Here is a 13,389-nt window from a genome sequence, read left to right as displayed (position 1 = left end):
TCAATCTATTTCGACATCTCATTACTTGTCTAAAGAACATCATTTGCCCACCAAATTCAACCATATAACAATTCACGTCATTTACCTTAAATTCAACTTTCCTTTGAAGGTGTGTCCAAATACCATGGACACGGCTCAAAATACCATGGACACGCGTCGGACACGTGCCCAAATAAAAGATGAAAGTTAGACACGGCTTTACAGGTGTCCGACACGTTTTGACGTGTGTCTGACGAGTGTCGTGTCCGACACGAGTGTCCGACACGGAAACACCGATTATGAGGAGTGTCTGTGCAACCTAGGTTATGACTACTTGTCAAGTAGTCATAAGTTCGATCCAAATTCTGATTTCCGTCATGCTTATGAACTCTTACAACTGTTATTCGGTGAAATCCCATCATTATGATCTTTGAATTTTAGTTTGTCCACAAGTTCCTAAAACAAAGATAATCACCAATAATATGAAAAAGAAAATCACCACGGGTTAGATACCACAGCACGTAGAAAGTGCAAACAAAACCCAAGAGACGTGTGAGCAGGTTTCTTTTTATATTCTAGTACTCCCTTCTTCCCTCGTAGTGAATAATTTACATTTACTTTATTTTCCCGACATAAAAGAAAGGAAATGTAAATTATTCATTGGAACCGGGAGAGATTTAGCCAAGAAAAAAAAGCATTACACCTCTATCCAGTAATCTTTGCGTTGTGCCGTGATCTATATCTGTCTCTCCTAAAACCGTTGTAAACCTGAAATAAATTCAAAACGATATTTTCTAGAGCACTAATAAATACTACTCGTTACTAATCAACCGAGTATATGTAAATCGAGAAAAATAAACATACATCGGATGTACTACCTCCAATTTCTTTGTTTTTGAGCATATATGTATATTTTTTGAGCTTATTACCTCGAACTTTATTTGTTTTTTACTATATTTATATTTTTTTTTTTTGAGCTTATTAAAATTTTAAGTTAGATTTTAATTTTTTTCCCATCAAAACTCAAATTTTACTAAATTTATATGTAATGTTTTTGAGTTTTATTGTAATTTTTTAGAGTTTAATGTTTAAGTAATAAACTCAGAAACTTTATAGTAAAACTCATAATTTTTAAAACAAAACTCAAAAATTTTTATTATAATGCTCAGAAACTATAGAATGGGTGGGTAATACATCAGATGTATAATCCACCTACTGATGTAAATCCGTTTCACGCTTAAATTTTTTATTTTATTTAGGTGTTCCATTATATTCATAGGACTATAGGAGTATAAACAATGATTGACAGAAGGAGTATATGTTAATTGATTATATATTTCAAATGTATTACTCGTAGTAGTATATCCTCTCTTATATTATTGTTCAGTTTGATCCCTGTGCCAAAACAAACGTAAATAAATCAATAAAAAGAGTCACTCGATTTAATAATTACAAATTCTTTTGAAAGGTACTTCGTAGTATTTTCCTTAAGGGTTTTCAATCATGTGCCCAATAGGCACATGATAAGGAGCCAATTAAGGAAAATATTACATCAATAATACTCCGTACTTCGTATAAGGCTATTTTTAACTGTTTTATGTGTATTTTTTCACTATTTTTTTAGGGTGCTGATTTTCACAGTACATATTTTACTCATCGCAGACTCGCAGTACGGTATTGACAATTATACCCTTTTATTTCTCCTTCCATCTTCTCTCTAACCTCTCTCTAAAATGTACTCTCTAATTTCAAACCTCCATTTTCCTCTAATAGTCTAGTCTCACAAACTTACTACTCATGCAGTTATTGTCGACGTTTGGTCAGGCGATTTACCAGTCGACTAGGTCGTCGGCGGTGGAAATCCAGCGGTGTTGCACTGTGTACTCTATATGAAGTACTAATTAGTAATTACTACAATGAGTATTTCATTTTTTATTTAATGTAGTACGTCGTAGATGTACCGTATACTACATACATATGCCGATTATCGACTTTCGTTTCGATCGGATTTTTGTTTAATGTAATACAGTTGTCTTTATACAACTTACATATGCACTAATGCACTAGATGGTACATACGGCGCTTTGTATACTACGTTATTTTTGTACTACATAGGTCAGCATGTTGAACGTAATCCGGTCACAAGTTGTTGTCCTCGTCGGCGGTGTCTGTCCATGTCGTCGGCGACATCTGATTATACCAATATCCCTATCATCCCACGCCATTTAACAATAATTGATTTGAGTATAAACCCTAATTAAAAAATACGAAACTAGAACATAGTCAATTTGTGTATTAGTAATTAATTAGTGAATTAAATACATATTCTATACTCGAATAATCATTTATAATTGAATAATTTGAGGGAGGTTGAAGAAAGTTAAAGATTAACAAAAGAGAGAATGAAGATAGAGAGAATTAGGTTTGATATTTTTTAGTGAAGGGTAGAGAAATGGAAAATTTGGTGCAAAATGTACTGAAATGAGTAAAATATGTACTGCGAAAATAAATTGCGTTTTTTTATTATCGATCATATTTAAAGCAACGATTTTATATGTAGATTATACATTATTTAGTTATAATCATAATCAGCTTACAAATTTCATCGTTATGACTACTTTTATAAATAAATCATTTTATATTATCTGTACCGGCCATTTCATTTTTAATACCATTTAACTTCAAACAACAAAATACTCTAAAAAAAATTAATTTAAAACCATCTCTCCCAATATTTATATTCCCATATATTTTTGACAGCCATTTTTGTAGTTTATTTTTTATTTTTTTTCTTTAACGAAATATGTATTTGGTCGCATTTAAAAGAGGGGAAATCGAACCTAAGACCTACGAAGTATTATTGTCCATAATACGAGAAAAAGGAACATACATCGGATGTACTACCTCCAATTTTTTTATTTTTCGAGCATATATGTATTTTTTTTGAGCTTATTACCTCAAACTTTATTTGTTTTTGAACATATATGTATTTTTTTGAGCATAATAAAGTTTATAAGTTAGATTTTAATATTTTTTCCATCAAAACTCAAATTTAACTAAACTTATATGTAATATTTTTGAGTTTTATTGTAATTTTTTAGAGCTTAATATTTAAGTGAATAAACTCAGAAACTTCATAGTGAAACTCAGAAACTTTAAAACAAAACCCAAAATCTTTATTATAATGCTCAAAAATTATAGAATTGGAGGTAGTACATCAGATGTATAATCCTCTTATTGTCCATAATACCTCCGTCTTTGACAGCCATTTATGTAGATTATTAAAGAGGTGAGAAAGAAAGAGACGTAAACGGTGAGATTTTAATAATATTCAAAACCCAAAATTGCACTCCATTTTTTCTTCATTATCTCATCATTCTTACTCCATCTTCTTCATCTTTCTCTCCACTACTTTCCTCTCTTATAGGTTTGCCTAAATTTCACCACCTTTTTCTAATCTTTCTATCTACCCTTATCATTTCTTAATTTTGATTTAACTACATATAATTAGTCCTGTAAATAAGCAGATTAAATTCATTTTTTTATCTTGGTTTTTCTTAATTCTGACTTTTTAGGGTTTTAATTTGTTCAACTTTCAATCTTTAGTTAATCAAATACTAAAGGGTTTGCAAAAAATAAGCAGATTAATTGAATTTTTTTTTCTGGGTTTTTAAAAATTCTGACTCTTTAGGGTTTCAATTTGTTTTTGTACCTTAAAGCTGTTAAAGATTCAATCATTGGTTAATGGGTTCAAGAAAATTGTGCTGTATTGTTAAATACTTGATTAATTAGTAAAAGGGTGTGAAAAAAATTGGGATTTTGAGAGAAATCATGGGTTGATTTCTTGAATTTGTGATCAAGAAGTTAATGATTGAATTGGGGGAATTGAATTGGTGAAAATCCAGGATTAATTGTTGAAAAAGAAGTTACTTATGTATAATGAAGGGCAAAAACCGGCAAACGGGTTCTTACCGAGCTCGTTCCGGGCCATATCGGGTTATCTGAGGATTGTATCGTCTGGTGCTTCTAATGTTGCGTCTGGTGTTCGGTCAGCTGCTCAGTCAATTGCGGTTGATAAGGGGGATAATGATGGTAATAGTGATCAGGTACGGGTTTATACCCCTCCGTCTCAGTCAATTGTTTACCTTTTACGGTTTCTATGGCACTTTTAATTTTATATAGTTGAATTTAGTATTTAGGTTGTTGTAAGAGTGATTTAGTTATATTGACATTGCATATTTGGAGATTTTGTTGGTTGAGAATTGTGTTCTTGAAGTGTTTGTTTGAGGTACAAATGATTATCAAGTTTCTTGTATACTACTCATTCCGTTCAAGCCAATTACATACGTTTGATCAAATTACACCTCATGAGTATAGAATGAACGTTTGGAGTTGTCTTGAACGGAAGTAGTATTGATGATGTAGTTGTCATTTAGAATTTTAGACATTACAGAATATGATTGTAAATGGTAACTATATTGGGTTGAGTTGACTTGGTGTTTTGGACGTCTATGGAAAGGTTTTCTTGTGCATGAAGTCATGAAAGATGGGATTGGATGAGATTGGATTTGGGATCTTTGAGGAACGAGAAATGTTATTGAACAATCGGCTTTATATTTTGTGTAATTTCGAGCCAAGAGCTTGTTGAAGCTCAAGTTTCCTGTGAATTGAAATGGTGATGTTGGCTAGGGTCCAAGGATGAAGCTTCTAACCGGTGTTTAGAGATGATTGCAAGTAAGGCGCCACTAGCAGGATTTTCTCTAGGCTATTGTGTTACTTTCTTGACTTAAAAGTTACAAGGGTTGAGCGTTATTGGAATCGGTTTGAAGGTTTCTGCCACCATTAAGTTGCAACTATTCTACTATGAGTTCATTATTTTGTTGCTCCTGGTTTCATGTCCCACAGAAGTTTTTTTGGGTACTGAGGATCACGAAGGATTTATTGAGTTTTTGGGTGTCTCTTATTTGTGAGGCGATGGCATATGTTGATTTGCTGCTTGATTCCTTTGTTCTTTGGATTTTGGGCAACATTACACAGGCTCCTTAAAGAATGGCCAACACAAGTACAATACGGGATTGATGCTAAGCTTCCTCAAATCATGAATATGTGTTTGAAACACAGACATTGTTTTCTGGATTACCATAATGAAACATAGTTGACAGTATGTGCTCCCCCAAATCACATTTGATCTTAGATCTCTGCCTCTCTGGACTGCTAGCCTGATCGGAAATGTTGTCTCTTTGAGCTTTGCCTTAAGTTAGGATAGTGCTAATCTGCTCTCACATTTTGTCCCAAGCTTGCCACTGGGAGTTGTGTGTTATCTTAATATTTTATTTGATACAGATTACTCAGTGAGGTTGTTTTTACCTGTGAAGGAATAAAGGATGGCTCACTAAGCTGGTTTTATATCCATAAGCCCTATGGTACTTCAAACATTGTTAATTGATAATAACCACCTTTGATCACGTTGACTTCAAAAACCGTAGAAATTGTGTATATTTGATGTAATTTATGATGTCAAAGTCTTTAAAAAGTAGCTTAATTTTCTGTAATGTGGTATGTGAGTACTGCATGTAGTGATCTAGGTGCTAATTTCTGAATGGTCTAGAGTCTATGGAGTTTACTCTCTATTTCTGTTTCTTGATTTTTTGCGTTAGTAATACCTTATTGTGGCGGAAGTGGAATTGATCTTCATGCTTTCGTTAGGGATTGCGTCCACTGTCATTTTTTCTTATCTGTCACCAATCTTTGACATCTTTTCTCAAGCCGAATAGCTTTACCATGATTTGTTTTTTCTTCCTCTGGGATAAGGACTTCATTAAAATTTATTGACACTTATGAAGGTGCTATGGGCTGGATTCGATAAGGTGGAAGTTGAGAGAGATTTCACTCGGCGGGTCTTGCTATTAGGCTACCGATCTGGTTTTCAGGTATGGGACGTGGAGGATGCACGCAATATCCGTGAGCTGGTTTCTAGATATGATGGTCCTGCTTCTTTTCTGCAAATGGTCCCGAAGCCATCATCCACTCTAGTTCGCGAGGACAAATATTCTGACAGTCGCCCTCTGCTGGTAGTTTATACAGATGGATCTTTCCTGAAGGATGTGAAAGGCGCTTATCAGAATGGAAACAGTTCTAAGATCCATGATTCTGACACTGGGCTCTGTGGCCCATCAATTGTACGATTTTATTCTCTAGCGTCTCGTTCCGATGTACGTATGTTGAAGTTCAGATCGGCTGTCTATTCGGTTAGATGCAGTTCTCGGGTTATTGCTATTACTCAGTCAGCTCAGGTATTTGTTATTCACGTGTTGAGATTTCCATGTAACATATTTCATTTACACAATTGAATTTAAAAGCATGATATTTATAATATGAGGTAATTGACGTAATAACTTAAATACAGCAAGAATATAATTCACGTGCCGAGAATTCAATGTAACATATCTCATTTACACATTTTAATTTTAAGGCATGATATTATAAATTGAGGTAATTTTTGTGTTTATAACTTAATATTGTAAAAATATGATTCTCTAATCATTCTTCCTTATAAAGATTAATTAAGACGAATTTTGAAGCTCATTATGCTTTGTTTTGTTTGGTAAAATAATTATACTCCGAGGGGTGAAATATGGTGCAAAAAGGGGATTGATTATACAACTTTCTGAAAGTTCAGGACATCTTGTTGTTAACTCCTTTAAAACTATTCTGTTTATTTAATGATATCCAGTCTTTTTTGCTCTTAGGTACACTGTTTCAATGCTGCTACTTTGGAAAGGGAATATACCATTCTTACCAACCCAATTGTTACTACCAATCCTGGTTCCGAAGGTGTAGGATATGGACCGCTTGCTCTTGGTCCCAGATGGCTGGCATATAGTGGAAGTCCTGTTGGTGTCTCAGATGCTGTTTCTGTTAGTCCACAGCAACTAACCACGTCAGCAACTTTCTCAAGTCATGGTTCAAATGGCAGCCGTGTTGCTCTTTATGCAAAGGAGTCGAGCAAGCATCTTGCTTCCGGAATAGCTTCCCTTGGAGACAAAGGGTATAAGAAGCTGTCTAGATATTGCTCCGATCTGCGGCCTGGTGCTACTCACATTGTCCAGTCTGGAGTTAATGGAGGGAAATCCAATGGCTCTATCAACAGTCATCTGTCTCACATAGATAGCATTGGAATGGTGAGCATCTTTTGCTTCCAATTATTCTTTCAACTTTTCAGTTCTTTCCTGTTTTATGTAAACTCACTTTTCAGTTAAAGGTGTGTATGATGATTGTGACTGTTATTGCTTTGGTATTGGCTATCTATACAAATCTTTCTTCCCGCCTTCTCTCTTGTGGTTTCTGTCTCTTCTTCTAGTACGATTTGGATTTGGATTTCAAGTGAGCACTCTATCAGTTGATTTTCTATAGACATATGTTGTAGGTCTGATTAATACCCTTCCTTGTTATATCATACAGCTCTCTGCCGTCTAAATGTCGGTCTTTTTGCCCTCTCAGGTCATTGTGAAAGACGTTGTAACAAAAGCTGTGATCGCACAATTCCGGGCGCACAAAAACCATATCTCAGCATTATGCTTTGATCCCAGTGGTACACTTTTGGTGACTGCTTCAGTTCAGGGTCATAGCATCAATGTTTTTCGTATATTGCCTGTACTCCCTGGAGCTTCCTCTGAGTCTGATACCAGTAAATCCTACGTTCATCTCTACAAACTCCAACGTGGTCTTACAAATGCGGTGAGGTTATAACCCTTGGTAGTTGTACTATTCTGGACTCCGGAATCATACTGCTAATATTCTTCATATAACCCTCTTTAACTTTTTTTGTCACTCGACACTCCAACATGGGTGTGAACTGTGACGTCTTGACACTGCATTTTAAACCAAAAACACAAGGCTCTAAAATAGCGGAGTCTGATATTTAGACACGCACTAGTGCTGGATACATGTAACCTGAGTAACATAGGCGTAATCACTCTTGCTACGACGGATATAATTTGGCATCTTTCTGGTGTTTACCCACATTTTTCCTTTCCTTGTTTGTCAGATTATACAAGACATATCTTTCAGCGACGATAGCCGATGGGTCATGATAAGTTCTTCCAGGGGCACAAATCATTTGTTTGCTATTTCTCCATTTGGTGGACCTGTGAATCTCCAATTTGCAGATGACAGTAATGGACCGGGTTTCACAAGCAACCCAGCTGTTCGATGGTCGCCTAAACCTACTGGTCAGATGTCTAATGACAGGACCCACCTCGCATCCGGGCCTCCGATCACGCTGTCCGTTGTTAGCCGGATAAGGAATGGAACCAACGGTTGGAGAGGCACTGTAAACAATGCCGCAGCTGTCGCAACAGGCAAGAACAGTTCTTTGTCTGGTGCTATAGCTGCAACTTTTTGTGTCTGTGAAGATAATGATATTAACTCTTTGAAGCCAAAGTACAATCTGCTAGTGTTCACTCCTGCTGGTTGCTTGATCCAGTATGCATTAAGAGTCTCTCTTGGTCTAGACACTGAAGTATCTCTTGGTCCTGGAAATGATTCAAAATTAGTTGTTGAGGCCACACAGAAGTGGAACATATGTCAGAAACGGAGGGAACGAGATGATAATTGTGATATATACGGTGAAAACGGTAGTTTAGAGTCTAAAAAAATATTTGGTGAAAGGACTAAAAATCTTAATGGTGCCTATCTCAATGGAAGACGTATATCCACTGGCTGCCCTGAAGAAAGAAATCATTTTTATATTTCACAAGCTGAGTTGCAAATGCACGAACAGCAAGTACCACTTTGGGCCAAATCACAGGTATTGGAAATATTTCTTGGTGCACAGACCACTTATTATGTTTGCCTTGACTTTTTATTATGTTTCACTCCCCATTTGCTTTTCACTTCTCTTTTGCTATATTTTCGTATTCTGGGGTGTGCGATCACCCATGGTGGCCATGGATGGTTCTAAAGGATGATTCATGTTAGCCGACCCCAACTCGTTTTAGGATTAAGGCTCTGATGTTGTTGTTGCACAGACCACTTAGTCTCCGGCCGGTAATGTTATAGGTCCATTGTAATTTATGCAGATTTACTTCCACTCGATGATGTTCAATGGTGCCAAACTCGATGTAGAACATGCTTCAGCGGAAATTGAGATTGAAAGAATTTCCAGCTGTGCTATTGAAGCTAGACGCAAGAACTTGGTCCCTGTTTTTTATCATCTGGACAGTCCCAAGTCAGCAATAACAAGGTATTTCCTTGATCTCTTGTTTATAACTGTTAAGCGAATGGGTCAATTAGGGTCGGGTCATTTCGGGTTTGTCACACATTTCGTTTCGGATCAGGTCATTTTGGGTTTCAGGACAGTTTAATTGCTCTGCTTATCGAAATGAACAGTTTCTTGTGCTGATGTTGGTTAGCTTTTACTTGCTCAGTGTTGGCACTTCAGATGGCAAGGTTGAGTCACAGCTGTTGCATCAAAGATCGAGCGTTTCACAAAATGGGAATCTTCATAAAAATGGCAATGCTCTTGGGTTGCCGACTGAAAATGGTGCTGAACTCCATAGTGGGATGGGAGAAGGCATTGATGATGTACTGAAGCTTGCAAATAAAACCATAGGCAATGTATATACTAATGATAGCCCTAAATGGAAACCAGAGCTTCAGATTGTAAATAGCAGAGATAAAGCACACTTGAAAATGGAGGCCAACCTCAAGTTTGTAAATCGTCGCAATGAAGACTTGAGAAACGAGAACCAGCTTGAAGATGAACTTAATGAGTTTGATTAAAGGTAATTTTGCTGCTTTAGTTGTTTCATTCTTTCTGCATTCTTGCTATCAAAATTTGTTGCGCTGGCTTAGCTAGCTGGTAAAGTTATCGAGTGGTGGCACTCATGACTTGTTCTAAATCTCTCAACATCAAAACTGCAAAATTCTTTGATTTTAGGTTGTGAAAAGGGTCATTCTATTTGTTTGGACGGAATCACGTGACTGGTGAATGAAAAGTAGGTTGGTTTGCCCACCCCAATAGAAACTTAGAAAGTGAAGTCCCCGATAGTTAAGACACCCAAGTCTATACCTCCCTAAAACACCTGATGACAATACGAACAAAACAGAAGCACCCATGTCCACAGGTAGCGATGCATGTGTGCCAGTGGCGGTTTTCTTTCAACCAAGCTACTCACTTTCTGAATATGAAACACGCAGTCAATTATTGTCCTTTGGTTTTGGCACAAAGACCATGGAAAGGGAAGGGGGCCAATTATAAGATGACAAGTGGACCAAATTGAGTGTGAAGGATCAAATTGCTCATCAAATGCAATCCTAAAATAGAAAGGACAACAATTGACTGAGACACCCCAAAATGGAAAAGGACAACAAATGACCGGGACACAGGGATTAGTAGTTTTTAGCTGTTTCAAATGCGCTAAATATTTTTGATGGTGTTGGTTATGTTTAAATCTCTAAAATTTCTCGCTTCCTAAATTATTTTGCAGGTATTGGCATTCTTTTATTCGTGTGGTGCTTATGAACTAAAGTGTGATGTCTATATTTTTCGGTGGAATATGTAAAGAAAAATGAGGCTTAATGGTAAGAATCTGCTGGGACCAAATAGCCCCATTGATATCTTTTGTGATGTTTCTTCTATTGAATTTGTATATAATAGTTGTGAGTTTATCTAATAAAGTAATTAGTTGAACTCTGTAAATATTAGCTGCTATAACTCGGTCTCTCGGTCTCTTCTGCAAACATTTTGCTTGTGAATTTGTTCCAGCCTGATTCGCGGAGCCATCTTTGTTCATGGTTCGAGAACTAACTGTAATTGAAGAAATCATATTGCTTGATACTCCGTACTTCTTTATCTTGGTTGGTTAGTCGCAACTGAACTTACTATACATCTTCAAATATGGGATGCTTCACTTTGAAAATTGAAACCAATACCAAGAAAATACCGGTATTGTTTATCGACTGAGTTATATGTTATATAAGAACTTAAGATATAATTCGCCTGTTCCGGTTTTTGAACCATAATTAAGCATATAAATGTTCTAATGCGCGATAAAACCCGAGATCATCATAGTAATCAAAGTGAACTAACAATTAACTTGATTTCTTCCCTGTTACATTGGAAACTAAATCTTTCAAAAATTTAGCAGACTTAGTGATGGGCGAATTAACCGCCATCAAATTGTACAAAACATTCTCAACTTCAATAATCGATGGTCGAGTTTTGAATCTCGAAACAACCTTCAACCGATTCCCCTCTTCTTCTTCGACTAACACATTCCAATTCTCTCCACTCACAACACCGTCTCTAACAAACTTAAAAACAACCCCTTTTCGCTTACTCAACAATCCTCTAACTTCCAACCCTAAGAAAGCGTAAATAACATCAAACGAACCAACAAAGTTGCTCGAATCACCAAACCCTTCCTCGTCCTCAAATGCCCATTTGGGGTTGAACAACACCAAAGGCCTTGGATCTAGATTATCACCAACTAATTTCATTACCGTTAGTTGAGAAGAATTTGGCGCCAAAAACACTGCCACGTCAGCAGAATTCAAAATTCTGTTATCAACGGTCATAACAGAATTTAACTCCACATGTTCAATTCCTCCATTTGATATCCCTTGAAAAACCTTAATTCCAATTCCCAATGTAATGGAATTCGGCCAAATGAGCAACATTTTAACGGTCGAGCTTTTTCTCTTCACTTGATTATTCCCAAAAATCTCGAAAGCAAGTTGAGCAAGCGATTCAGGAGAATCATCTATAACGGGTATTTCTACTCTAAACCGCGCTTGTTTTTGTTTCTTTATTTTCCCGGTGAGTTTAGGATTGTTAAGCGGCTTTTGCAAGGCCGCCGAGAGGCTAGTTTTCGCTTGGAAAATCGCATCCTCTTTGGAAGTTGGAGGTGTAGGTGAAGATGAAAGCGAAGAATTAATTGCAAATACTTTGATTTTTGGTGAGTTAAAACTCTTAAGAGGTTTATTATTATTATGAAATAAAGTTGTTAATGATGGATTTTTTAGGTAATTAAATTGGATTTTTGGTTGTGAAATAGGAGGGGTAATATTTGTGGATTGAATGTGGATTTTGAGAAGATTGGAAGCCATGGAAATTTTTAATTTGATTATTGAAGTTTTGAAAGGGTGTTAAATTTGAATCTTGCAAAAGATTGATAATTTGATAAGATAGATATGGTAGATAAGGTTGAGAGAGTATTTTAGCCTCACATTTTGCAACTTTTTTTTTGTTTTGGGTTTTTGATTTTTGAAGACATGACACTAGTGGTTAAGAGGCCCATAGGCGGCCAATAACTAGTTATGGAATATGGAAGTTGTTTTTTCTTCTTTGAATCTTTTTAGGACTCGACTCCTAAAAATAAAAAAAATGGAGGAAAATAAACATGACTCGGTACGACCTCACAAACTGCTCAAATTTAAGTGAATAATACACGGTTTTCGGGATTTCAGAGTCCCGGAACAAAAATGTATGTAAATCATATAGACGGTTTCTCGGGTCAGATAAGGCAACCACATAAATTTTGAGAAACAACAGAGGACATTTGAGGGTACCAGTACGCGATAGACGAGTCTCGGAAGAAAATCATGTAGTCCTTAAAAATAGATAAATACTTCTTATTTAGGGTTGAAATCGAATACGGTAACTCATGAAGCGACCCCAGACACATGGTAGGAAAACTAGTAGAAAAAAGTAACATGACCCGGTATGACCTCCCAAACGGCTCAAATTTAAATATGTATAATACTATACACGGTTTTCGGATTTCAGGATCCCGGAACAAAAATGTCCGTAAATCATACGGACGGTTCACCGGGTTAGCTAAAGCGGCCAAACAAATTTAGAGAGAAACTAAGGACATTTGAGTGTGCCGGTATGCGATAAACCAGTCTTGGACGAAAATCGGGTACTCCTTAAAATAGATGAATACTTGTTATTTAGGGGTAAATCGAATACGAAAACTCATGAAGCGACTTCATACACGTGTTGGAAAAACTGGGAGGAAAAGAAACATGACCCGGTATGAGCTACCAAACCGCACGATTTTCGGGATTTAAGAGTCCCGTAACAAAAACGTCTGTAAATCATACGGACGGTTTCTCGGGTCAGATAAAGCAGCCACATAAATTTTGACAAGTAAGAGAGGACATTTGAGGGTGGCAATACGCGATAAACGAATCTCGTACGAAAATCAAGTAGTCCTTAAAAATAGATGAATACTTCTTATTTAGGGCTAAAATCGAATACGGAAAGGTCGGTAACTCATGAAGCGGCTCCAGACACGTGGTGGGAAAACTGGCATGAAAAAAAAACATGACCCGGTCCGACCTCCCAAACGGCTCAAATTTAAGTGTATGATACACGGTTTTCGGGATTTCAGGGTCCCGGAA

The 13,389-nt window shown here is 36.5% G+C and overlaps 2 protein-coding genes across 3 annotated transcripts; one reads left to right on the top strand and one right to left on the bottom strand.

Moving 5' to 3' along the window:
- Positions 1-3,213: 3,213 nt before the first annotated feature.
- Positions 3,214-10,834, top strand: LOC141656465 (autophagy-related protein 18f). Of its 2 annotated transcripts, none has more exons than XM_074463361.1 (8): positions 3,214-4,085; positions 5,823-6,272; positions 6,729-7,160; positions 7,480-7,716; positions 8,027-8,788; positions 9,060-9,223; positions 9,408-9,764; positions 10,470-10,834. In XM_074463361.1, exons 1-7 carry the CDS (start codon positions 3,912-3,914, stop codon positions 9,760-9,762), a joined length of 2,574 nt encoding a protein of 857 aa, XP_074319462.1. In that variant the 5' UTR covers positions 3,214-3,911; the 3' UTR covers positions 9,763-9,764; positions 10,470-10,834. The 2 variants fall into 2 exon arrangements, with proteins under 2 accessions (XP_074319462.1, XP_074319463.1); XM_074463362.1 differs by lacking the exon at positions 3,214-4,085 and adding an exon at positions 4,499-5,140.
- A 213-nt stretch (positions 10,835-11,047) lies between these two features.
- On the bottom strand, positions 11,048-12,341 carry LOC141656466 (uncharacterized). The gene has a single exon (XM_074463363.1). It carries the CDS (start codon positions 12,088-12,090, stop codon positions 11,074-11,076), a length of 1,017 nt encoding a protein of 338 aa, XP_074319464.1. The 5' UTR covers positions 12,091-12,341; the 3' UTR covers positions 11,048-11,073.
- Positions 12,342-13,389: the final 1,048 nt, after the last annotated feature.

The sequence above is a fragment of the Silene latifolia genome, chromosome 5 (genome assembly GCF_048544455.1).
Source record: "Silene latifolia isolate original U9 population chromosome 5, ASM4854445v1, whole genome shotgun sequence".
In the NCBI taxonomy this organism is placed as follows: Eukaryota; Viridiplantae; Streptophyta; class Magnoliopsida; order Caryophyllales; family Caryophyllaceae; genus Silene; species Silene latifolia.
Note: the sequence above shows the minus strand (reverse complement) of the source record. Positions and strands in the feature narration are given on the sequence as shown.